This window comes from Xenopus laevis, chromosome 2S (genome assembly GCF_017654675.1).
Source record: "Xenopus laevis strain J_2021 chromosome 2S, Xenopus_laevis_v10.1, whole genome shotgun sequence".
NCBI lineage: Eukaryota > Metazoa > Chordata > Amphibia > Anura > Pipidae > Xenopus > Xenopus laevis.
In genome coordinates this window covers 152,336,554-152,364,501 of record NC_054374.1, presented here as the reverse complement: position 1 = coordinate 152,364,501, position 27,948 = coordinate 152,336,554, and the positions used below count along the sequence as shown (strand labels likewise).

Here is a 27,948-nt window from a genome sequence, read left to right as displayed (position 1 = left end):
GCCCATTGGAGGGCCCCACACATGGACCAATAAACTGCCGACTCGGTCTGTCGGCAGCTTTTATTGGCCCGTGTATGGCCATCTTAAGACAAATGGAAGAGGTCAATGTCAGGACTGAAAATAAACTTGAAATAGGACCTTATTTATGAAGATATGTGTGGAATAAAAAGGTTTTGCTGACTTTTAGTTTAAAAGATGCAGAATTAGGCAGAGCACCAAGGTGGATCTTTCTCTCTCTTGCCTTTAATATATTTCTGTCACTAACTACAAGTGTTTTTGCATGTTCAGAAACAGATGCCAAATGTCTTTACAAAGCGTAGCGAAGCAATCACAAAGGATACGCTACACATAAATAAGACCATAAATTCACCATCTGTAGCAAATTGAACAGTCTGAGCATGCATTTCTAACATTTCCATTTTATAGGCAGTTCCGTGACTCTTGCATATGTACCTGATCCCTGGCAGTGCAATAATTACATTGTTCTTGTGTATTTTAGGAGATTTTATTTGCTAGACATTTTTCGTTCAGTAGGTAACTCTACAGAAACCCCCATGTGTAATAAAAGGAACTAAGTTTGCGCAAGAGCAGAAGCAGAAGCCTATAGCAACCGATAGGATGTTGGCTTTTTAGCAGATGACCAGTAAATGCTACCCTTCAGGTCAAGCCAGAACCTGTATATGGAGTCTGACCAACAGATATCAATCAGGCAGGTTCAAAAATCCCATCAGACAAAGAGAGCATCAGCAAATTCAATGGTCCACAACCAAAGGGTCTCCATAGACTGATGAATGAGTGTTTGCCTCTTTGGCTCAGCATGTGGGTGGTCACATGGGCCGGATCTGCCCATTTGGTGATTTTGCTAAATGAAAGGATCTGTGTATGTTCACCTTTACTTTCTGTTATGGTGTGGCAATGGTGGTGACAAGACAGTTGCCACTTCCATGTAGAAGTGGTAATTATTCTTAAATAAAAGAATTTAATAAATATAATATTCTGTGTTCAGCACAAAAAAGATTTAGTTGAAAATAGATTCTGTCTTTTATTTTCATTCACACCTCCAGCCTGGCATAGCTGGTGCCAATTAAGTAGAATTTTTTTTTTAAATTTGTATTTGTATTCATTTGTACACAGCAAAAGTTCAATAATGAATTAACACAGAGTAAGCTAAATGTCTATCACCATTGGGTTTGTTTACACAGTACATTTTGTAGTTTAGTAAGTGTACACTGGCTTCTTCGGTTGTAGGCTTGTTCCATCTTCCATCAGCTGTGCCTTGTTGTAATAGGGGGATTGGGAGGTGAAATTAGGGGGAGAATGAGGGAAGTAAGAGAGTGGGGGAAGAGGGGGCAAGGGGAGATGAGAGTTAAGAAGAAGTGAGAGAAGAAGGGGGTAAAGAGATTTTATTTAGTATTCTGCATACACTGACTGAGAGGCTTGGTTCCCTGCGAGTTTTGCAGAAAGACTTTCCAGGTGCTGGGTCCATGGGTGCCACTCCAACTCCCCCTCATAACTTCTATCCAAAATAGTGTCTGTGATAGCTTCCGTCACCCTGATCCATTTCATCTTAGTGATCAGTATTTGCAGTCCTGGGAGTTGTGTTTTTTTCCAGTTTGCTGCTAGTAGCGATCTTGCTGTTGTTAGGATATGTGTGAGCTTGCGTGAGCTCTGGGTGTGTAGGGCTCTTATTCTCATGCCCAGGAGGAATGAGTGGGCAGCTGTTTGTATGGTTAGAATCTCAGAGAGGAGAGTCACTACCTTCCTCTGCAAGTCCACCAAGTGTGAAGGAAGGATCCCCTTGCCCCACACCCTCTAAAACAGGTTGCAAGGTCCACATTTCCGCTGAGTTTACTGATACGTGTGGGGGTATAGTACTATCGGTATATGATCTTATATGTTTTCTTGCTGGAGACTGCGCATGTAGATGTTTTTTGGTCGTGTCCCATATGTAGGACCTGGATTTTTCAGTGATTGTGAAGCCTAAGTCTTCCTCCCATTTTGTCATATAGGGCTGATGTGTATCAGTAATGTCGCTAGGCTGCTATACATGTAGGAAATCAAATGTGGCGGGTATGAGCAGTTTTGGCAGATGGTTTCGTAATAAGTCAGCTTTTGTTTTGTTTGGGATTTCAGTGCAGTTTCCACATAACGTCTGATTTGTAAGTATCGGAATATCGGAGAGTGTGGGATGTCATGTTTCTCTTTACATTGTTGGAATGATATGACCCTCTGGTCTGCCAGGAAGGCTGTGAGGGTGAGCAAATATATTTACTGCTATCCAGGGGCTGAAGTCTGTTGGGGGTGCATCCCGGTGTTAACTCTGTATTGTAAAATAGTTTTCTAAATCTGGAGTTGAAAGTGCTTAGTTTCATTTTTATAGCGATTGCATCCCACAGATCAAGTGCTTGTGGTGAGGTTGGTAGGATGTCCTGTGAGGTGATTCTGGAAGCCTTAAGTACAGAATTGGTGGAGTTGTGAAGAAGTTCTCAATTTCCTTCCAGGCTCGCTGGTGGGAGCATGTACAGTATGTGTATCATTGCTTCTAGTCTGCTTGCTAGATAATACCGGTATATATTGGGAACAACCAATCCCCCCAGCGATTTAGGTTTAGTCATGGTTGCTACTTTAATGCTGGGTCTTTTATCTCCCCAGATGAAATCTGATATGGCTTTTTGAAAGGTGGAAGATGTTTTTTCTGGGAATTGAGTATCGCATTGGGAATCTTAATTGTGCATTGTTAACCGTTAACCCCTGCTTGAAGGTAGCATAAACTTTTGGAGCAATATCTTTTTTAAGAAGTTTTATTACATGCACGTCGCACTATCACAGACTATAAAATTTGCAATCAATATGCTGAGGGGTAAAGTCAAACTTTTTCACTTTGCAAACATTTATTCGCATTGTGAACAAATTAACATTTAACTACTAAGCTGTACATTTCTGTTGTTTGAACTCTTCTACATATTCTGGGCATTTAGACTGACTTTGACACCAGTGTGCAGTAACCTGAACCCTAAGGTCAGTGATCCCCAACCAGTAGCTCGTGAGTAACATGTCGCTCTAGAACCCCTTGGATGTTGCTCCCAGTGGCCTCAAAGCAGGTGATTATTTTTGGATTCCAGGCTTGGAGGCAAGTTTTGGTTGTATAAAAACCAGGTGTACTGCCAAAGAGAGGAAGGGCCATGCGGTCCCGAAACGTTTGATCAATTGTAAAGTGTCTGGAAGCACCTTGAATAAATGTGGGAGCACCCCGTTGAAAGCAAACACAGGTATTGGCAATTTTTTTTCTTGGATGTACTGCCAAAGAGAGCCTCAATGTAGGTTGACAATCCACATAGGGGCTACTAAATGGCTAATCACAGCCCTTATTTGGCACCCCAAGAGCATTTTTCATGCCTTAGGACAGGTAATACAGATCTGTCCTTTTTTAGTGCATATCCCTTTTTGTAGTCTTGTGTCTGGGTTGTTGTGAGAAGATAGCCGCACTGCTGAGACTGGATTGTAGTACTTGATATCAACATGACTTTCTTTCTGGAGAAGATAGACAACATGCTTGGTTAATTCATAAAATATTCCAAAGCACAGGCAATTTGCAGACATTTATACTGTACAACGCGCCGGGAGATCTCTCGGTATTCTTACCTCCCGGCGTGTCTCCTCCAGGTTGAGGGGGCACAGACATGTCTGGCACTGATGTCACCATCTTCGAAATGATGCTGGTGTCGATGCCGTCATGACGCTGGAGCATCATGACGGCATCTTTTGGCACAGAATTTGGTGCCAAATTCCCTTTAAAAAGCCAATTCTCCATTTTGACAGTGCCCAAGCTGGCTTCTGCTTCCAGATCCTTTTCTACTGGCTCTTGCCTGTTTTTGACTTTGATTTTTGCTGCCTGCCTCGACCCTTATTGCCTGTTTCCCGACCACGTCTTTCCTTATCCTTGCTGGTACCTCATTTATGGACTTATTCTATTTCACACACCAACTCTTTGCCGGTTCCGCAGCATAAAGCACGGGGCCCCAAAACGGCGTCGGTGAACACCGGAATTCACAGGGAACCCCTGTGCATCTGAGTGTACCCACTGCTTCTAAGGTTCCTAATAAACGAGTAAATTACATATATCAGCACATAATTTGCTCATAATTTGGAGAGATTTATGGTTGCAAGGATGGAATGGCATATTGAATAGTGGATGTGGTTTATAGTCCATTAGGGGAAACCATCTAAACCCGTTCAGCTTTTGCACGTAGTGTGATTATTACTTTGAACCCCTGAGCAGACTTTTGGGGGGAGGGGCATAAAATCTGATGTAAAGGCACAGTTGCTCCAGTTGAGTTGGTCTAAACAATCCTGATTCTTCCATTATTTGTCTCTCTATCTTTCTCTCTTTATCTATTTATCATTTATGTCTCAGATTATAAATTTATTTCCTTTTCTGATTTCTTTTCTGTTAGATAATTCTTTTAATATCATTAGCTTCACTGAGCGTATTATCTGTCTAAAGCACTGCTATTTTTTATCGCATCTACTTTTTTCTTCCTATCCACCTGTGTCTTCCATGCAATTGATTTTGAAATCTCTTTTAGTCATGTAATAGCTCGATTCAATGTGACATATACAAGATTACTTTCTACTTCTTTCATTTCCCTTCCTGCGTTCTTCTGAAGAGTAAAGCCACAATGTAATATTCGACAGAGGTTTAATTTTGGAACAGGAAACATTTTGCATAAAGTTAAAAAAAAGCATTTGACTTAAAATTATTTCATTTACATTATCTGGGTGAAATGAAAACATTTAGAAATAAGGTCATTATAAGCTTTATTCTCCTATAAATGTTCAGTAAACCAGATTGCCTAGATACCAGATACCTGGCTTGTTATAGATACTAAAACCACCATTTTTTCAGTATGTTTGCCTTTTATGCTTGCCCTGAGAGAAGTGTTAGATTGTAAGGCAGCCCAAAAGTATGATTAGTATGATATTTGGGTTCAGAGTATTCTCCGCCCTCTACCAGCCTCAAACTCCTACAGTATATCCTCAATGATCAACAGAGCCTTCGCTCCATTCTCTTTATTTATACATAAAGTAATTGTGAAAAGAGCCCTTTATACTAAAATGTTGGGTTTCTTCTTGAATAAATCTTTACATATTTGTGCCGTGTGGCTCCCTGAGACTCCATTGTCTAGATGTGATCACAACTCCTGAAGCTACTCCATTATATCTGTAACTTTGTAATTAAGTACATGAGACAATGAGCATTTTGGCTTAAACCAAACATTTCCGAAAAAAAAACCACTGCCCTAGAAGGTTAGCTTCAGAAGAAGTACTGGGGATTGGCTTCCTACTAAAACTCTGTATAAAACAGGTGTCATGTAATGCTTCAAAGGGATTGGCAGTTCCATCTACACTGGAGAAGGAAACAAATGGGACACCTGCCCAGAAAAGGTAAAATTTTAATTGTAAATATAAGGAAAGAAACGGAGAAAGTAAAACCTTTAGGGTCAGGCCACACTGGGCGTTTTGGGGAGATTTGGTGGCATGGCGACTAATCTCCTTGTTTTTGCGGCGACCATTCTCCCCAAACGCCTTCCCTCACTCTGTGCCGGCTAAAATGAAAAAAACATTGGCGCTAATCACACGCGGCAATTCATTTTCCGAAGTCGCGCTTGGCAACTTAGGAAAACGTATTGCCGCATGTGATTAGCGCCGGCATTTTTTCATTTTGAGGGTGCAGAGGGAGAGAAGGCGTTTGGGGAGATTGGTCGCCGCAAAAACTTTATTTATTATTATGTTTTCCCATTTTTACTGCTCATCTGTTCAGACTACAAGACTGGGGGGCGGGTGACATTTTTTTTCAAGCATTTGAACCATGCTGGAAGTTTCAGGATTGGTCCAAGGGGATGATTGGTTTGAACAAGACTGATATTTATAATTGTCCAACAATTTATCATCTTCTTAAGGGACGAAGTTTCATTCTTCCCCGCTACAAAGCACTGCTAAGGCCCCCTCAAGAATATGCAGTATAGTTTTGGTCTCCAGTGTTCAAATGGAATAATATTGAGATTAAAAAAAAAAGTTCAAAAATGAGCAATTAAGCTGCCAATAAAAAAAAATCTCAGTTATGAAGAAAGACTAGGGTTGTTAGGCTGGAGAAGAGTTGCTTAAGGGGAGATATGATAATTATGAATAAATATTTAAGGGCACTATATAATAATCTCTCTGATGCTTTATTTACTAGTAGGTCTTTCCAGAAGACACAAAGGGCATCCATGGAGATAAGAAGAAAGAAGGTTCAACCTTAAAGGAGAACTAAACCCCCATGATGTAAAGTCCCCTCTGCCCCCCCTGCCGTTGGACCCCCTCCCTGCCTCCCCCTTGCACATGCACATGCAGAGTGAGCGCAGCAGAGCTCCCGGGCTCCATCTTCTTCTCTTCGTTAATCTTTGTGTCTTCTTCCTCCCCTTTGGCAATTTTCGTCTCTTTCAGCACATTGTCACAAACTGGAAGATTGCTCCAACTGTGCATGTGCCATTACGCCGCTCACTTCACAAAGATTACCGCTGCACTCACTCTGCATGTGTGCTCACTTTTTCAAGAGGAGACAAAATTCTAGGGTAAGACTGTGCAGAAGGGAGGCAGGGAGGGGGGCCAACGGAGGGGGGGCAGTAGGGGACTTAACATTGAGGGGTTAAGTTCTCCTTTAGGATGCAAAACGTTTTTGTTAGAGTGAGAGCTGTAAAATTGTGGAATCTTTTCCCTGAATCAGTCCAGTGTCGGACTGGGGGTCCCAGGGACCACTGGGCCTGCAGCCTCAGGGGCCCCCAAGCCATAGACTTCTCAGTGCCACTATACCTCCCGTGCACGTTAGTTTTCCAGCACTGCAGTACAACCCAAAAGAAGAGGGATGTGCAGGAGCTGGGGTCCACCAGGTTCTTTCCCGGTGTCCAGTCCGACCTTAAATCAGTCTTACAGGCTGATACATTAGATAGCTTTAAGAAGGTGGTTGGGCAGCTTTTTAGCAAATGAGAAAATACAGGGCTACTAAAATCCAGGGACTGGTCCAACTGTCGCTTCGGAGAAAAATTCGAGAATTTCACGCAAAATTTGCTAAATGGCGAAAAATCATGAAATCAGAAAGTTCACTAAAAAAGAATGAAATTCGAAAGTTTTCACGAAAAAAATTTGCAATTTGAAAGTTTTCACAAAAAAATCGAGCAATTCAAACACTTTCACGAAAAAATTCAGCAATTCGAACATTTTCACTAAAATCTAGCAATTTGAACGTTTTCACAAAAAAAATCGAGCAATTCGAACGTTTTCACGAAAAAAACACAAAAACCAACTAATACACTGGCTAGTTTTCCAGTTGAAAATTTTGATTTTTGCTGGTTAGTTATGGCAGCTACCTGAAAATCTATATTCTTGTATTGGATTAGAGCTAAGCCTCCAACTTTGAAAGATGTATTTTCATATTGATATAATTTATTTATTCAAGAGGTCATTAGATATAGAGTTGATGATTTATCTCAAAGGAGTAAAATTAAGCAAAGATGGTCTTTTTATATTGCAACTCTAGATGACAACAAAAAGAAATGTATCCATAATCTAATGGGGAAAGGTGACTGAAAATATAGTTATATTATATAAAGGCTAAACCATTCACATAATTTGCTGATGTATTCATTAATTATTTTTGATTAATTCTTAAAATGAATTTTGTCGAGCTTGAACTAAAGGGAAAATAACATGTCTCTTTGTTTTAACATTTCTTGTTTTATTGTTTGTTGTTCTTGTGTAGATTCTTTTTGAACATCATTTGCACCTATTAGAAGAAAAGAGTTTCCGCCTAAATATTGGGAAGGGGTTTATTTTACAGTGAGATCGGTGAAGATGTGGAATTCTCTCCCTGATACATTAGATAGCTTTAAGAAGGGGTTGGATGGTGTTTAGCAAGTGAGGGAATACAAGGTTATGGGAGATAGCTCATAGTACAAGTTGATCCAGGGACTAGTCAGAAGGAAGGAAGGAAGGAATTTTTTCCCCCTCTGAGGCAAATTGGAGAGACTTCAGATAGGGGTTTTTTTTTTGCCTTCCTCTGGATCAACTGGCAGGCAGGTTAAAAAAAATCAAAAGGTTGAACTTGTTGGACGTGTGTCTTTTTTCAACCGAACTTACTATGTTGCTATGTTACTATGACACTTAAAAAATGGTATAAAAAAAATCCAAAATGGTATGCTTTTGTGGACAACTTTGAAGACCCACAGACTTATCTTTACGAGGCTGCTGTTCAGTATATAATATAAAAATTTCTAGCCATATTCATTTGTAGGCTTCAGTTCTTAAAAATGATCCTTCATATAGAGACCTTGTCATATCTTAGCATATAAGTTCTACTTGTGTAAAGCAAGCCGTTTCTTTAATTCAATGTTATGCAAAGTAAAAAATAAATGGCACATGAAATATAAATGAAACGCCAGTACTTGCAGGCATGTAGGGTAAACATTTTGTTGTTGGAGCTTCAGTTCTTTAAACACCCTCCTGTATAATTAGCACATTGACTTCGACATGACAGAGGCGCATTAATGCTGTATAATGTACCTAATTGAGTAGCGATCATTATACTAATTACAGTATGTCATACTTTATTTGTACTAGAACAGTAAAGCGATTTTGATACACTCTTGCCTTCCCCTCCTGCTGTGCTTCCCTGTAACAAACAGAGCTGACCTGTGTTGCGAAGAAAAGTTTTCTCTCCCCGGCTAATCGATACGCAATATGAAATATCTTTTTATTCTGTTCAAGTAGCTAAAGCTATCATGTATATATCTGCGTTTGTCCAGGCGAGCATTTATGTCTAAGAGAGTGTTTTCAAGTGTCTCTCACTGATCCATATTTAAGAGTCTTCTTGTTTCAGCACAGTTATTTTGATTGATTTTTTTCCTCTTTCGAAGATGTTCTTAAAACTTGGCTTGTTATTGGAGTCTGTAGGTTTGGTGCCACCTTGAAATAATTGGTATTTGCTGCCAGAATGTTGCATGGATTTGATATGGATAATGGTTGGTGACAGGCAGCTGCAACCATGTTGGAATGTGCACCTGCTTGTTCATTTTAAACTCTACAATCCAAATCCAACTATTTGTGGATTGGATATTGCAAACAATATATATTTAATCATTCTGAGAGCAGTTACATGTTTTGACTAGAGCAGTCATTACGGAAACCCCATGGTAATTCAGGAACTCACGCAAGGTTTTTGGCGAAAAAACAAATTGAGGATTTTTTTCTCAAGTGAGCTTTCTTAAAGGGGTTCTGTCATGATTTTTATGGTTAACTTTTTATTTCTACTCTTTTTTTGAACCAACAAATTATTTGTTTTAGCTATAATATTGGTGTGGAGGCAGCCAGCTCAGTGCATTGTGCCTGATTCTGAGCTTTGAGAAGGAACCTGCACTTAAGGATGGAACTGCTTTGAAACAACGATTGTTTCTCCCTTTCCCATTATAATTAACCACAACCTTGGTTGTACTCCCTAGATCAGGGATCTCCAACATTTTGAACCCGTGAGCAACATTCAGAAGTAAAAGGAGTTGGGGAGCAACACTGGCATGAAAAATGTTCTTGGGCTGCCAAATATGTGTTGGGATTGGCCATTTGGTAGCCCCTATGTGGATTGTCAACCTAGATTGAGACTCTGTTTGTCAGTGCACCTGGTTTTTATACAACTAAAACTTGCCAATGTGTCAGTGGCCCCTCATGCTGCTTAACATTTGGCCTATTTCATGGCCATTCTCTATTATTATGAGAACAAAGTGGCTAAATAGATGGAATAATAGATTATAGTATGTAAAGAAAAGGAGGAAAGATGAGTGAGGAAAGGAAGAATAATAGTACTAAGAGTGGGCCCCTGGTCTAAGATTAATTGGTGGGCCCCTAGTCAAAGGTTTTTAGGTGGGCCCCTGGTGTCCAAGTCCAACACTGGACTTGGCTCTGCATGCATAGATATTATCGTTAGCCGACAGAAATCTTTAAACCTGTCCGATTGACTAAAAGACTGATCACCATGGTATGGAAAATGTCCATGTCCGTCTATAGCCATCTTTAGTTAGGGCTCATTAGCTGATATTCTATAATACATGTTAAAAAAACTGAGCCTGTAGGCAGCATTGATGCTGCCCCCCATCTCAGCATTAAAGCTCCCCTTCCTACAGCAGTAGAAGGTTTGTTTTACTGAAAACCCAGTCAAACCTAAGACACTGGCAGCTATTTTGTATATCAGTTATGTTATATTTATATAATACACAAAAGCCATGAATATCTTGTAAATTATATCCTTATAAACGGTGAGTTCTGATGTCATCAGTTATAAACGGTGAGTTCTGATGTCATTTCTGTCACATGACTCACTGAAACTTGTGTATTATAATAAATAAAGTACCCCCAGTTGTAAAATATGAGGATATTAGAAGTTACTTCGGAGTTCCATGACCTGTATAAAAACACTCGACCTTCGGCATCGTGTTTTTATATGGTCATGAAACTCCTCTGTAACTTCTAATATCCTTATATTTTACAAGAGGGGGTACTTTATTCACTATATAACTATTTCTAATTTATAAAACAAGTTAGTAGTGTATGTCTGTAGATTGTCATTGGGTTAATCTGTAGGATGATCGACAGGCCTGCACAAATACTAACCAGCGTTGTTCACCATGTCATGGAATTTAATTTAAAGGAAAACTGTATCCCATGGAACAATTTACGTATCTATAAAAATATATACAGCTCATATGTAAATATTTAAATAAACTGTTTCCATAATAAAATACTTTTTTAGTAGAATGCGCCATTACGTAATCCTAAATTGAAAATATCCATTTTAAAAACAAGCCCCCGGGAATTTTGTTAGTCACGGTGCACACAAACAAACCAACCAAACATGGTAGGTCACATGAGCCAATTACTTTTGCTCCCACACTTCTTCCTGTTAAAGTTAGAGCTGCAGTATTTCTGGTCAGCTGATCTCTGAGGCAGCACAGAGAATATATGTTGCTTGGGGTATAGTTTCTCAACATTCAGCACTCAAACCAGTTATGTACAGTAGAAGTGTGTGCAGATATTGATGGGATTTTCACATACAGTTTTCTCACTATTTTTTCTTTTGGCCACTAGGGTGCACCCATCTTTTCATCTGCGCTGAAACTAAAACAGTTTTTACAGGATGCAACATGAGGGTATTGGAGCAAACTACTCGACTCCCAAATGTCAATCACTGTCAAGAGAATAGAGTATGTCAGGTGACAAACTAGATAAATGTCACTTATCTACCATTTGCGTATTTTATATAATGTCACTGGAGGAATGGCAAGGGGATGTGATGTTTAATTTTAATATAGCCTAAGGCAGTTCTAGCATAAACAGCAACATTTTCTGTTTTAAAAGGGAAAACGAGCCTTGATGGCCATTGTCACAACCCTTTTAAATGGAATTGATAAATGTAGTGTAAAGCATGCTGCAAATTCAAGCATCATTCATCTCCATGCTTTCTCCTTTACATATACTGTATAAAATATAAACTTACCCTTTAACTGTGCTGGGATGTTGGCATCCTGGTAGTTAAGACTTTATACCACCCACTTGGGCAAAGTCTGACTTCTCTTCATTCAATATTAGGGATTTCCCCTTGTTTTGCCGCGGAAATGACGCCCATAGACTTATATGCCGCCGTGTGTCCAAAAAAAATGATGCACGTCAAAAAAAAAAATTGCGCGCTTCAACATTTTTTTGACGCCCATAGACTTTAATGGGCGTCTGCAACATTTCACCGGCGGTGAATTTTTGGTGAAACGAAACGGGTCAAATTCGCCCATCCCTATTCAATATTAGTTAGATCTTTAATGTAACACATGGTTAGTTGGTTGGTTAAGTGTTATTTTCCATTTGTTTTGTTCTGGGTTATGGAGGGGCAGAATGTAATGGATGAAATTAAATGACTACATTTTAAAAGGTCTGAGGGTAACTGTTTTTTGCTTAATGAAAGAAAACATAATTCTAAGAAACTTCACGATATACATTTATTAAAGCAGTATCTGGCAGTAAGAACTGAGCCAAGGCGACCAGGCGCCCTAGGCAACAACATTTTGTGCTTTAAGCTACCAAAAAATGCCTTTGGATTGTTTGTCCATATATTGCAATATATTTAAGCTGGCCAACTAGCTTAAAGCACAAAATGTCTCAATGTCTTAAATAAATTGTTAATTGGGTTGAGTGCAGAGGACTTCTTGTATTTGTTGTATGAATTTTGTGATCACAGCCTCACTGAACCCCCGCTTAAAGGGTCAAAAATTAGTAGTGAGCACAACTTTCCCTTGTTTGCTATAGTTTATACAGGAGCAGTGGCCAGCTCCATGTTGTAGCTCCCACCCTTTCCAACTACCGTCAGGTGATCCCACTGATTGCCAATAAAAGGGCAATTGAGTTTGGGAGTGTTAACCTTGAAAGCAGCAAGTAAGTTGCAGGTCAAAAGTAATAGAGTTCTTAATGAATAAATCGAAAGTTGAGTGTAGAACTGGCCAGGTCAGGGATGACTTTGACATACTTGGGCAGCTTAAATATATTGCAATAGATGAACAATCCCTGTTTTGTTTAAAGGGTAAGTAATTTTTTGGTAGCTTAAAGCACAGCTTATTTCAGTGTCTTAAATATATTATTAATGGGTGGAGTGAAGATGACCTGTTGTATTTTATCACTACAGCCTCATTGCACCCTCCGCTTACTGTTCAAAAATTAGTAGTGAGCACAACTTTCCCTTGTCCATTATCAACCAAGGCCGAGGTTTAGAATGGACTTAATTGACTATGTCCAACCCACCCTCTGGCAGGGGCGATTCTGGGGCAGCAGCCCAAATACCGCCCCCCTCCTGCTCTGTGCTTAAAAATCAGCTTTGGAGAGGGTCAAATGTCAAAGCATCGCTACTGGAATGAGTGCAATAGCGCTCTGCACTAGCGGATCTGAATTTCCATGTTAAAACCCAGAAATTCAGCTCTTAGGGCTTTTTGCCACCCCTTGTAACTGGCCACTTACTGCTGCCTGAGGCATGGTTCTCACCTTTCCTCATGGCAGGAGTTGCCCTGCTCCCTGGTGTTGCCAGAGGCAGGAAGGCTTGGCCTAACACTATACTGTACCAATAATAACTGGCAAAAGGACAGAAAGATCTGCAGGTTGGGTGGGTTGACTAAAGCCTGTGCATTTACATAGGGCTTGGGCTGAAGCCTGCACATGTGAAGTTTGGACTGAGGGCAGGACGGACCAGCTGTAGTGCATAGGTGTATACTGCAACTGGCCCATAGTGACCTGCACTCAATGCAAACCCCATGTAGCTGCACAGACTTCAGCCCAAACCCACCTCACCCACAGACCCCACTGGTACTGGGCCAAACTGTGCATCACTGGCTTCTCACATATGAACCAACTGTCCTGCGGGAAAAAAAAGGGGAAGATGAATATAGGGATGCTGAGACTGACAGGTCATTGTATATGAGGGAAAATGCTAGAACAAAGATGTCAGGGAATATGAGGGATGGTATGACAGACCTGTCAGCCTATGACGGGATTATGGAATAGTCATGTCAGTTGTATATATGTCATAGACTGGGACATCATTTATATGAGGTGATGCAGGAACAGAAAAGACAAGTTAAATGAGGAATAATGTGGCAGACATGTCAGTGTAATACAGGGGATTATGGGATTGTCATGTCAGTTGTACTTTTACTTTGTGATGTGGGGGCTGCCATTTGTTCTGCAGAGAGATAGAGAGAGAGAGACAGACAGAGAGACAGAGAGAGACAGAGAGAGAGAGAGAGAGAGAGAGAGAGAGAGAGAGATAATCGAGAGATAGATAGATAGATAGATAGATAGATAGATAGATAGATAGATAGATAGATAGATAGATAGATAGATAGATAGCGGGGGCTGGCATTTGTTCTGCAGGTTACCCTTAAATTATAACTCTCAGGATATCTTGGGGCTGATGAGAGTTGTAGTTCATCACACCCATATTTATATCATGTCTAGGGCTAATGAAATATTCTGAATCCATTTCTGCAGTGTCAGAGAGAGAGAGAGAGAGAGAGAGAGAGTTTTATGTTTTTTTATTGAAAACTTTACAACAAAAAAAGAACATTATTTAAATAACATTACAATAACACTGTATTACAGTCATACAGAACCAAAATCCCAAGCAACAAACAAAATAAGGGTGGCAAATGTGTACTCTGGAATCATGGTACAGGAATATAGAGAGAGAGAGAGAGAGAGAGAGAGAGAGAGAGAGAGAGACAGACAGACAGACAGACAGAGATAGACAGATAGAGAGATAAATACTTATATGAAAGGAACCCCTAACAACAGAGGATGCTGGGAACTGTAGTTGAAGCACAGCTGGAGGTACAAAGTCATATCAGGCTACTCAAGCAGCAGAGGCACAGTGGCACCTAATTAGCTCTGTAGGCAAATGCCAATGGGTTCCAATACTAATGAGCACGTGTCCCAGAGCCAGGCCAGCCCAATGCCATTGTCAGCATGAGGGGAAGACTGGCCAGTGGCCGGTGCCGAGTGTGTAAAGGAATCCCCCGTGTGGGTCCCTGGATCCCAGCAGAGACTGAAGCCCTGACCCCGTGTATGAGGAATTATGGGTCAGACCTGCTCATACCTTTTGCATGAAATATGGGGAGATAAGTCATGTAAGAGGGACATACCACTGTGCATAAGGGGGTGCTGGGAAAGGCCCCGGAAAGCTGCTGCCTGTGTATAAGTAGTGCTGTCAGTGAGCTGTGTCTGTGTATAACAAGTAATGATATGACCCAGCTGTAACCTATCTGCCATTTCTCTCTGACCAGAGCAAAGGACCCCCATGCTAAATCCTGGGAATAGTGTGTCCTTCTTCCCAATGAGATTTGCTGTCAGACTGGAGAGCCCCCAGCCAGAGCACGTGATGGATTGAGCAGCGGAGAGAGAGATAGAGATAGAGGAGCAGGAGGAGCAGGAGGAGCAGGAGGCTGGGAAGGCCCAGAGGAAGGAGGATGAGAGAGGGAAGCGCAGCCTCTTTGAAAAGACAGAGGGAAAGATTCGCCAGACACTCAGCAGCGGAGGGAATCGCTGGACAGAGAGACAGAGGGAAGGGAGGCGGGGGGCCGCTGAGAGTGACAGAATTAAGTGCTCGGATATAAATGAGAAGGTGGAACCGTGACAGACTCATCTCCCCGGCGCTATGAGCAGCGCTAGTGAATAACCGAGCCACAGTCTCATGCGGATCTACCTGCAGCCTCGTCATGTCCACGAGGAAAATCTCATCCGAATCGTTCAGCTCGCTGGGCTCGGACTGTCTGGAGACCAATCCCGAGGAGGAAGCCGAGTGTCCCTTTGCCCGGCTGTGCTGGAATGGAAACAGGAGCCCCCCTGCTCCCCAACAGCAGCGCCCTGAGCCGGTTGTGGGAGCCAAGAGGGCGACCAGGAGGAGACGGGTTAATCTGGACTCGCTGGGGGAGAGCATCCGCAAACTCACCTCTCCTACGGTAATGGCCACTCGCCCGGGGGCTGGGAGGGACTCGTGGGGTCAGGGCTTCAGTCTCTCCTGCCTGGGATCCAGGGACCCACACGGGGGATTCCTTTACACACTCGGCACCGGCCACTGGCCAGTCTTTCCCTCATACTGATAATGGCATTGGGCTGGCCTGGCTCTGGGACACGTGCTCATTAGTATTGGAACCCATTGGCATTTGCCTACAGAGCTAATTAGGGGCCCCTGTGCCTCTGCTGCTTGAGTAGCCTGATATGACTTTGTACCTCCAGCTGGGCTTCAACTACAGTTCCCAACATCCTCTGTTGTTAGGGGTTCCTTTCATATAAGTATCTATCTATCATCTACCTATCTGTCTATTTGTCTGTCTGTCTATCTATCTATCTATCTATCTGTCTGTCTGTCTGTCTGTCTGTCTGTCTATCTATTTGTCAATCATCAATCAATTTATCTATCGGTCTATATCTATCGATCGATCGATCTATCTATCTATCTATCTATCTATCTATCTATCTATCTATCTATCTATCTATCTATCTATCTATTTATCATCTATCTATCTGTCTATTTGTCTATCTATCATCTATCTATCTATCTATCTATCTATCTATCTATCTATCTATCTATCTATCTATCTATCTATCTATCTTTCATATCTATCTATCTATCTATCTATCTATCTATCTATCTATCTATCTATCTATCTATCTCTCTCTCTCTCTCTCTCTCTCTCTCTCTCTCTCTCTCTCTCTCTCTCTCTCTCTCTCTCTCTCTCTCTCTCTCTCTCTCTCTCTCTCTATCATCTATCTATCTATCTATCTATCTATCTATCTATCTATCTATCTATCTATCATCTATATATCTATATATCTATTTGTCTATCATTTATCTATCGATCTATCTATCGTTTTATCTAGATGGAGACAGGAATGCAATTCATATACAGTATGAAAGCGAGTATTATTGCCTCCATTGATTGCAGTTAACGCTCTGCATAGCACATTAAATGATGTCGGTATCGGTAGCCCACATGTCTCTGGATTTAACCTCTCCAGCGCTGTAGAAAAGAAGCTTTGTTCTGCAGTTGATGCTTGGATGCTTTGGGTTACTAAAGGGTTAAATGCCCGTGCTGCAGTTGATCTCACAATGGCTGATGGTTAGGATTAGATACATCTTTGCAGGGTGCGTGGGCAAAATGCAGAGTGAGTAGAGATAACACAGTGGTACTTGGCTAAGGAGTTCTGATAAATGCTCTTTATTGCCTTAGAAAAATAGTATTACAAATGGTAACAAAGTTAGAGGGGGCCCTTGGGCATTGCAGAATCCTGGGGAAATCTAGATTATGTAATTCTTGTTTATAGTTAACACAGATAGCGACTGCAAAGTAATAGATTCAATGTGCACTTTTGTTCTACTAAATTAGACTGGCCAGATCACTCCATTGACTATAACAGAAAAAGTGCTGCAGGAATCTATTCAAATTATATTTGTCCTGCTCTTTTCAAATTCCTGTGCCCTGGTTTAAGATGTGGTATAATCTGGTCAGTTTACCAAAGTGGTACTGGGGCCCAATGATAAAACTCACAGGCATCAGTAATCACAGAGAGTTGCGCTCACAGTGTGTGTGATGCAAATAACCCAGGGAACTGTATTCTGTTAACTCTGTAATGAAAGCAAATGACAAGGAAACATGTCTGTGCTGAGATACTACCACACCAACATTAGGTTCCTTCCTTCTCAGCTTCATCCTCACGTGAATGTGAAAATAAAACACAGATGAAGAATAATTGGCGAGGGGGTCTGTAGATGGCAATCATATAGTGGGAAACAGAAAGATGGGGCAGGTATTGTCATTCTTCTCTATCTCCATAGAGCTAGGGAAATATAAAGTGAGACTGGAAGAAATAATTGCAACAGGGAGTCCAGCTCATTCCCAAATCCCGGATACTTCGGCCTCTGCATTTGGGCACTTGGGTGTCAGTTCAAATCCATTTCACAGCACTGGTAGCAGTGTTCTATAAGTACTAAAGGAGAATTCAACCCTGCATTAAAAAAAATCCATTAGCCTGGGGGGGGGGGGAAGACGGGGGTCTACCTGGGGTGGGGGGTACAGGTTTTTTAAATCCAGGGTTGAATTCTCCTTTAAAGGGGTGTGTCACCTTTGAGTTAACGTGGAGAGTGATATTCTCAGACAATTTGCAATTGGTTTTCATTTTTTATTATTTATGGTTTCTGAGTTATTTAGCTTTTTATTCAGCAGCTCTACAGTTTGCTGTTTCAGCCATCTGGTTGCTATGCACTAATTTGAATAAGAGACTGGAATATTAATTAGGGATGCACTGAATCCACTATTTTGGATTCGGCCGAACCCCTGAATCCTTCATGAAGGATTTGGCCGAACCGAATCCGAATCCTAATTTGCATATGTAAATTAGGGGTGGGAAGGGGAAAACATTTTCTACTTCCTTGTTTTGTGTCAAAAAGTCACGCAGTTTCCCTCCCCACCCCTAATTTGCATATGCAAATTAGGATTCGGATTCGGTTAGGCCAGACCGAAGGAATCTGCCAAATCCTGGCCGAATCCTGGATTCGGTGCATCCCTAATATTAATAGGAGAGGCCTAAACAGAAAGATAGAGTAATAAAAAATAACGTTTGTAGCCTTACATAGAATTTGTTTTTAGATGGGGTCCCCCATTTGAAAGCTGGAAAGAGTCAGAAGAAGAAGGCAAATTATTCAAAAACTATAAAAAAAGAAATAATTTAAACCAATTTAAAACGTTAACTTGAAGGTGAACCACCCCTTTAAAGCCTTTTTCAGTTCAGTTTTTTTCAGATTGTTCACCACAAATAAAGACTTTTTTTTTCAATTGCTTTGCATCTTTTATTTTTTTATCGTTTTTCCAAAATGTAAGTTCGAAGTTTAATGGTCATGTCTCTGGTGTCTCAGTCTGGCAGCTCAGTGATCCAGGAGCAGATTCTGAACTGTTACAATTTGCTACTTTGCGTTGCAACATTTAGGGGCAGATGTATCAAGGGTCGAATATCGAGGGATAATTAACCCTCGATATTCGACTGCCGAATTAAAATCCTTCGACTTTGAATATCGAAGTCAAAGGATTTTGCGCAATTCCTTCGATCGAACGGCAATCGTTCGATCGAATGATTAAATCCTTCAAATCGAATGATTCGAAGGATTTTAATCCATCGATCGAATGATTATCCTTCGATCATAAAAACCTTGGAAAGCCTATTGGGACCTTCCCCATAGGCTAACATTGGCCTCAGTAGGTTTTAAGTGGCGAACAAGGGGGTCGAAGAAATTTTTAAAGAGACAGTACTTTGATTATTGAATGGTCGGATATTCAAACGATTTTTAGTTCGAATCGATCGATTCAAAGTCGAAGGTCGTAGTTGAAGGTCGAAGTAGCCAGAAAAACCATTCGAAACACGAATTTTTTTCCCTCTATTTTCCTCTATTCCCTCACTTAAGCTTAGTGAATGGGCCCCTTAGTTGATACTTTTCTCAGCAGTATCTGTGGAATACTCGCAACTATTGTATCAATTCTAACAGCTGCCTTTAATGAAACTCAGGGATTCTGCTCAGCAATAGAGATGTCGCGAACTGTTCGCCGGCGAACTTGTTCGCGCGAACATCGGGTGTTCGCGCTCGCCGGAAGTTCGCGAACGTCGCGCGACGTTCACCATTTTGGGTTCGCCATTGTTGGCGCTTTTTTTTGCCCTCTCACCCCAGACCAGCAGGTACATGGCAGCCAATCAGGAAGCTCTCCCCTGGACCACTCCCCTTCCCTATAAAAACCGAAGCCCTGCAGCGTTTTTTCACTCTGCCTGTGTGTGCTGAAGAGATAGTGTAGGGAGAGAGCTGCTGCCTGTTAGTGATTTCAGGGACAGTTGAAAGTTTGCTGGCTAGTAATCGTTTTGATACTGCTCTGTTATTGGAGGGACAGAAGTCTGCAGGGGTTTGAGGGACATTTAAGCTTAGGTAGCTTTGCTGGCTAGTAATCTACCTTCTACTGCAGTGCTCTGTATGTAGCTGCAGTGGGCAGCTGTCCTGCTTCTGATCTCATCTGCTGACTGCTGCAATAACAGTAGTCCTTGTAAGGACTGCTTTTATTTATTTTTTTGTTGTTTTACTACTACTACTACTACTACTACTACTACTATAAGAGCCCAGTGCTATTAGTCTAGCAGTGTTGGGGAGTGGGACTGGTGTGCTAATCTGCTGCTCCTAGTAGTTCAGCAGCACCAACTTTAATTTTTTTTTTTAATATTCATTTTTTTTTTATTTTACTTTTTTTTATTTTACTACCGCTGTAGTAGTGTATAAGTTGACCTTTTAGGCATTATTTGCCCTGTAGGCATTATTTGCACACTGTTTTCTTCAACCCGCCATCGAGCTGTGTGACCTTGTTCCCATTCTGTCTAAATATCCATAATATTACCGTCTCCAGAAAAAACACCGGAGTCACTTTTTTCAAGCAGCCATAATATATTTTACGTAATCCGTATCCACCGCTGTAGTAGTGTATACGTTGGCCTTGTAGGCATTATTTGCACACTGTTTTCTTCAACCCGCCATCGAGCTGTGTGACCTTGTTCCCATTCTGTCTAAATATCCATAATATTACCGTCTCCAGAAAAAACACCGGAGTCACTTTTTTCAAGCAGCCATAATATATTTTACGTAATCCGTATCCACCGCTGTAGTAGTGTATACGTTGACCTTGTAGGCATTATTTGCACACTGTTTTCTTCAACCCGCCATCGAGCTGTGTGACCTTGTTCCCATTCTGTCTAAATATCCATAATATTACCGTCTCCAGAAAAAACACCGGAGTCACTTTTTTCAAGCAGCATTCATATATTTTACGTAATCCGTATCCACCGCTGTAGTAGTGTATACGTTGGCCTTGTAGGCATTATTTGCACACTGTTTTCTTCAACCCGCCATCGAGCTGTGTGACCTTGTTCCCATTCTGTCTAAATATCCATAATATTACCGTCTCCAGAAAAAACACCGGAGTCACTTTTTTCAAGCAGCATTCATATATTTTACGTAATCCGTATCCACCGCTGTAGTAGTGTATACGTTGGCCTTGTAGGCATTATTTGCACACTGTTTTCTTCAACCCGCCATCGAGCTGTGTGACCTTGTTCCCATTCTGTCTAAATATCCATAATATTACCGTCTCCAGAAAAAACACCGGAGTCACTTTTTTCAAGCAGCATTCATATATTTTACGTAATCCGTATCCACCGCTGTAGTAGTGTATACGTTGACCTTGTAGGCATTATTTGCACACTGTTTTCTTCAACCCGCCATCGAGCTGTGTGAGCTTGTTCACATTTTGTCTAAATATTGATAATATTATCGTCTCTAGAAAAACCACTTGAGTTACTTTTTTTCAAGCAGCATTCAGATATTTTACGTAATCCGTATCCACCGCTGTAGTAGTGTATACGTTGACCTTGTAGGCATTATTTGCACACTGTTTTCTTCAACCCGCCATCGAGCTGTGTGACCTTGTTCACATTTTGTCTAAATATTGATAATATTATCGTCTCTAGAAAAACCACTTGAGTTACTTTTTTTCAAGCAGCATTCATATATTTTACGTAATCCGTATCCACCGCTGTAGTAGTGTATACGTTGACTTTGTAGGCATTATTTGCACAGTGTTTTCTTCAACCCGCCATCTAGCTGTGTGTATTATCGTTTCCAGAAAAACCAACTGAGTTTTTGTTGTTGTTGTTGTTTTTTTAAAAATAATGCCAGGCAAAGGCAGGCCGCCACGCAGAGGCCGTGCTAGGGGCCGTGCTGCTATGCAATCCTGTGGCCCTAGCAAATTGCCCAGTTTTAAAAAGCCAATGACCCTGAACTCCCAAAATGCTGAAGAGGTAGTTGACTGGCTTACACAGCACACCCCATCCTCTACCGTTTCTAACTTTACCACAACATCCTCCTCATCCTCCACTGCTATGGCCACCCCACGTAACACTTCCTCCACCACCGGTGCCCCTTCTTCACTGGGGTCAGAGGAGTTATTTTCCAATGAGTTTCTTGAACTGAGTAATGCGCAACCATTATTGCCAGAAGAAGATGAAGGAGATGAGGACCTTACACCAGATTTAATTCTGGCAGAGAACACGATAGAGATGGACATAATGAGTGATGAGGAGGAGGTCCCCGCTGCTGCTTCCTTCTGTGATGTGTCAGAAGAAATTGATGCATCTGAGGAGAATGATGATGAGGAGATTGATGTTTTGTGGGTGCCTAGTAGAAGAGAGCAAGAGGAGGGTAGTTCAGATGGAGAGACGGAGAGTCAGAGAGGCAGTAGGAGAATAAGACTTAGAAGAAGCAGGGAGGACAGCCCGCAGGGATCAGCAGGGCAACAACATGTATCGGCACCTGTGTTCAGCCGGCCAACGCACCCGCCATTGCCGCCAATACCGCCAACTCCGCCAACTTCTACTGTTACCGCCAGATCGCACACTTCCAAAAAGTCAGCAGTGTGGGATTTTTTTAATGTGTGTGCCTCTGACAAAAGCATTGTAATTTGCAATGAGTGCAGTCAGAAACTGAGCCTTGGTAAGCCCAACAGCCACATAGGTACAACTTCTATGCGAAGGCACATGAGCGGCAAGCACAAAGCACTTTGGGAGCAACACCTCAAAGGCAACAGGCAAACTAAAAGCCACACTCCTTCTGGTCCAGCATCTTACTGCTCTACCTCTGCTCTCCTTGACCCGTCTGAACCACCCTCCACTCCGCCTTCCACCTTGACCACCTGTTCCCATTCCCAGTCATCTGCCACCAGCCAAGTTTCTGTGAAGGCCATGTTTGAGCGTAAGAAGCCAATGTCTGACTGTCACCCCCTTGCCCGGCGTCTGACAGCTGGCTTGTCTGCACTCTTAGCCCGCCAGCTTTTACCATACCAGCTGGTGGACTCTGAGGCCTTCCGCAAATTTGTAGCAATTGGGACACCGCAGTGGAAGGTACCCAGCCGCAATTTTTTTTCTAAAAAGGGAATACCACACCTGTACCAACATGTGCAGAGCCAAGTTACCGCATCTCTGTCACTTAGTGTTGGGCCAAAGGTCCATATGACTACTGACGCATGGTCCTCCAAGCATGGTCAGGGCAGGTATGTCACCTACACTGCCCACTGGGTGAACTTGGTAATGGCTGGGAAGCAGGGAATGGGTAGCTCAACAACAACAGTGGAGTTGGTGTCACCGCCACGGATTGCACGCGGTTCTGCCACCACCTCTACTCCTCCATCGCTCTCTACCTCGTCTTCTTCTTCTTCTTACTCTGCTGCTGGGTCCTCCTTCTCCTCCTCCACACCTGTGCACCCCCAGCTCCCCCTAGGCTATTCGACGTGCCAGGTACGCCGTTGTCACGCTGTCTTGGGGATGACGTGCCTGGAAAGCAAAAACCATACCGGATCTGTACTCCTGTCATCTCTGCAGTCACAGGCCGATCGGTGGCTGACCCCACACCAACTGCAGATCGGAAAAGTGGTGTGTGACAATGGAAGCAATCTGTTGGCAGCGTTGAGACTAGGCAATTTAACACATGTGCCCTGCATGGCACATGTGTTAAATTTAATAGTCCAACGTTTTGTCTCCAAGTACCCAGGATTCCAGGACGTTCTCACCCAGTCCAGAAAGGTGTCGGCCCATTTCAGACGTTCCTACACAGCCATGGCACGCCTTGCTGACATTCAGCAGCGCTACAACATGCCAGTCAGGCGTTTGATTTCTGACAGCCAGACTCGCTGGAATTCAACGCTCCTTATGTTGGAACGTCTGCTGCAACAACAAAGGGCCGTCAACGAGTACCTTTTTGAACTGGGTGGTAGGACTGGATCTGCACAGCTGGGGATTTTTTTCCCCCGTTACTGGGTGCTTATGCGCGATGCCTGCAGGCTCATGCGACCTTTTGAAGAGGTGACAAATATGGTCAGTCGCACCGAAGGCACCATCAGCGACCTAATACCCTTCGCTTTCTTCCTGGAGCGTGCCGTGCGACGAGTGACAGATGAGGCTGTAGACCAGCGTGACGAGGAGCTGGAAGCGCACGATTTCTGGTCGGAATCACCAGAACGAACCCAGGCACCTGCTGCAACGCAGGGAGAGGTGCCAGAAGTGGAGTCAGAGGAGGAAGGTGGCTTTGTGGAGGAGGAGGAGGAGGACCAACAGGAGCAGGCTTCCCAGGGGGCTAGTGGTGACCTTTTGGGGACCCCTGGTCTTGTACGTGGCTGGGGGGAGGAGACCGTGGATGATGCAGTCCTTGATAATGAGGAAGCGGAGATGGATAGCTCTGCATCCAACCTTGTGAGAATGGGGTCTTTCATGCTGTCATGCCTGTTGAAGGACCCCCGTATCAAGAGGCTTAAGGAGAAGGACCTGTACTGGGTCGCAACGCTACTAGACCCTCGGTACAAGCATAAAGTGTCAGAAATGTTACCAACATACCACAAGTCCGAAAAGATGCGGCATTTACAAACCAGCCTGCAAAACATGTTGTACAATGCTTTTAAGGGTGATGTCACTTCAGGAACTCATCAACATTCCAGGGGCAGAGGTGCCAGTAATCCTGCCACGAGCACACCTGCAAGGACAAAGCCCTTTGGCCAGTCTGTAACGTCAGACATGCAAATGTTTTTCTGTCCAAGGCAGCGCCACAACCCTTCTGGATCCACCCTCAAAGAACGCCTCGACCGGCAGGTAGCGGACTACCTGGCATTAACTGCAGATATCGACACTCTGAGGAGCGATGAACCCCTGGACTACTGGGTGCGCAGGCTTGATCTGTGGCCAGAGCTGTCACAATTTGCCATGAACCTCTTGTCTTGCCCAGCCTCAAGTGTGCTCTCAGAAAGGACCTTCAGTGCAGCAGGAGGGATTGTAACTGAGAAGAGAACTCGCCTAGGTCACAAAAGTGTCGATTACCTGACCTTTATTAAAATGAATGAGGGGTGGATCTCGGAGGGTTACTGCACGCCGGAAGACTTGTTCTGACTTCTATGCAGCTGTCCTTCTCTTCAAGCCTCATGACTCCACACACAGCTGTCCTTTAGCGTCCTCCTCCTCCCTCCGCCACCGTTACAAACTAGGGTGCAAACCCTACTGGTTTAATTTTTTCTGGCCTCTGTGCTTCAGTGGCTGCAACCAAAAAAACTGGGCAAACAATGTCTACAAGGTCAACGTATGGCAAAAAATGACTATTTTCAGCATTTATATGGCATATTTTTTCTGGCAACTGTGCTTCAGTGGCTGCATCCAAAAAAATGCATATTTTCTGCATTTATATGGCATAATTTTTCTGGCCTCTGTGCTTCAGTGGCTGCAACCAAAAAAATGCATATTTTCTGCATTTATATGGCATAATTTTTCTGGCCTCTGTGCTTCAGTGGCTGCAACCAAAAAAATTTATGTTTTCAGCATTTATATGGCATAATTTTTCTGGCAACTGTGCTTCAGTGGCTGCGACCAAAAAAATGACTATTTTCAGCATTTATATGGCATATTTTTTCTGGCCTCTGTGCTTCAGTGGCTGCGGCCAAAAAAAACTGGGCAAACAATGCCTACAAGGTCAACGACGTTGACCTTGTAGGCATTGTTTGCCCAGTTTTTTTGGCCGCAGCCACTGAAGCACAGAGGCCAGAAAAAATATGCCATATAAATGCTGAAAATAGTCATTTTTTGCCATACGTTGACTCAACGTATATGGCAAAAAATGACTATTTTCAGCATTTATATGGCATATTTTTTCTGGCAACTGTGCTTCAGTGGCTGCGACCAAAAAAATGCATATTTTCTGCATTTATATGGCATAATTTTTCTGGCCTCTGTGCTTCAGTGGCTGCAACCAAAAAAATTTATATTTTCAGCATTTATATGGCATAATTTTTCTGTCAACTGTGCTTCAGTGGCTGCGACCAAAAAAATGCATGTTTTCTGCATTTATATGGCATAATTTTTCTGGCCTCTGTGCTTCAGTGGCTGCAACCAAAAAAGTTTATATTTTCAGCATTTATATGGCATAATTTTTCTGTCAACTGTGCTTCAGTGGCTGCGACCAAAAAAATGCATATTTTCTGCATTTATATGGCATAATTTTTCTGGCCTCTGTGCTTCAGTGGCTGCAACCAAAAAAATTTATATTTTCAGCATTTATATGGCATAATTTTTCTGGCAACTGTGCTTCAGTGGCTGCGTCCAAAAAAACTGGGCAAACAATGTCTACAAGGTCAACGTATGGCGAAAAATGACTATTTTCAGCATTTATATGGCATATTTTTTCTGGCAACTGTGCTTCAGTGGCTGCGTCCAAAAAAACTGGGCAAACAATGCCTACAAGGTCAACGTATGGCAGTTGTTTAAAGAGAACAGTAGATTACTAGCCAGCAAAGCTACCTAAGCTAAAATGTCCCTCAAATCCCTGCAGACTTCTGTCCCTCCAATACAGAGCAGTATCAAGCAGATTACTAGCCAGCAAACTTACTATCATCTGTCCCTGAAATCACTAACAGCTCTCCCCCTACACTATCTCTTCCAAGCACACACAGGCAGATTTTTCAGATACATTTTTGCCCTTGATCCCCCTCTGGCATGCCACTGTCCAGGTCGTTGCACCCTTTAAACAACTTTAAAATCATTTTTCTGGCCAGAAATGTCTTTTCTAGATGTTAAAGTTCGCCTTCCCATTGAAGTCTATGGGGTTCGCGAACCGTTCGCGAACCGCTCGCGTTTTTGCGCAAGTTCGCGAATATGTTCGCGAACTTTTTTTCCGACGTTCGCTACATCCCTACTCAGCAAGGACAAAGATAACAAATGTATCAACTAAATGTATCAATTTAGAGCAGTTTAAGGGTCGGTGACCCCTCCTCCTAGAGCTGCTTTAGAATGTGAACATAGAAACTTAACACTTCAACATTAGAAAAACAGTCACAAATACAAAATACAAAGTAATTGCAAAAAAAAAAAATCTTTATTCCTGGAGAACTGTCTGAAACCAACTAAACTAAAAAAGGTGTTTGAAGGTGAACAAGCCCTTTAAGCTGAGTGGCACTAGTATAACAGTGTTCCTCTGAGTGCCATATTGTGTTATGTTATATAACACACAGTTATCGGCCTACAGTAAATCTAGCATATCCCTTATTATGAGGTGCATGTGCCGTACCAATATAGGATCCATTATCTGCAACCCCAGTATCCAGAATGCTTCAGAACACAGCTATGCAGTTCACTGCCTATTGTTTAAACAGTTGTTCATTTTGTAATAATAAGACTGGTTGCTATGGGTTATTGCTCTTGGGCAAACTTAATGCCTTTTATTACATAATCCCCCAAAAGGCTGTACTTAGTATAAAAAATATGAAGTTTGTAATAGGCAAGCTGTATTGTGTAGCAGTAATATGCATATCTTATACTCTTTTTACTTAGCCTTCAGCTTGTATAGTGTGAGAACTAATGGCATATGTCAGATATTTTATACAGGTATGGGATCCATTATCAGGAAACCCATTATTCAGAAAGCTCCACATTATGGAAAGGCCAGCTCCCATTGTAATAAAATAATTGAATTTTTTTAAATTATTTCCTTTTTCTCTGTAATACTAATTGTACTTGATCCCAACTAAGATATAATTAATCCTTATTGGAAGTAGAACCAACCTATTGGGTTTATTTAATGTTAATATGATTTTCTGGAAGACTTAGCATATGAAGATCCAAATTACCAAAAGATCCATTATCCAGAAAACCCCAGGGCCTGAGCATTCTGGACAACAGGTTCCATACCTGTATCAAGTACACACACTTGTCTCTTATGGAAGGATTTTTCATGCCATGTATAATGTAAGAGTGTCTTAAAGGGATACTGTCATGGGAATGTTTTTTTTTTTTCAAAATGAATCAGTTAATAATGCTGCTCCAGTAGAATTCTGCACTGAAATCCATTTCTCAAAAGAGCAAACAGATTTTTTTATATGCAATTTTGAAATCTGACATGGGGCTAGACATATTGTCAATTTCCCAGCAGCCCCAAGTCATGTGACTTGTGCTCTGCTAAACTTCTTACTCTTTACTGCTGTGATATCACCCCCCTCCCTTTTCCACCCCCAGCAGCCAAACAAAAGAACAATGGGAAGGTAACCAGATAGCAGCTCCCTAACACAAGATAACAGCTGCCTGGTAGATCTAAGAACAACACTCAATAGTAAAAACCCATGTCCCACTGAGACACATTCAGTTACATTGAGAAGGAAAAACAGCAGCCTGCCAGAAAGCATTTCTGTCCTAAAGTGCAGGCACAAGTCACATGACCAGGGGCAGCTGGGA

At 42.1% G+C, this 27,948-nt stretch overlaps 1 protein-coding gene across 1 annotated transcript in view; it reads left to right on the top strand.

Moving 5' to 3' along the window:
• Positions 1 to 14,828: 14,828 nt before the first annotated feature.
• The window catches only part of LOC108709988 (guanylate cyclase soluble subunit alpha-2), a 116,492-nt gene continuing 103,372 nt past the window's right edge, over positions 14,829 to 27,948 (top strand). The window contains exon 1 of the mRNA XM_018250320.2: positions 14,829 to 15,572. Within this exon, the coding sequence (XP_018105809.1) occupies positions 15,330 to 15,572 (243 nt within the window). The 5' untranslated portion in view covers positions 14,829 to 15,329. The remainder of the gene's footprint in view (positions 15,573 to 27,948) is intronic.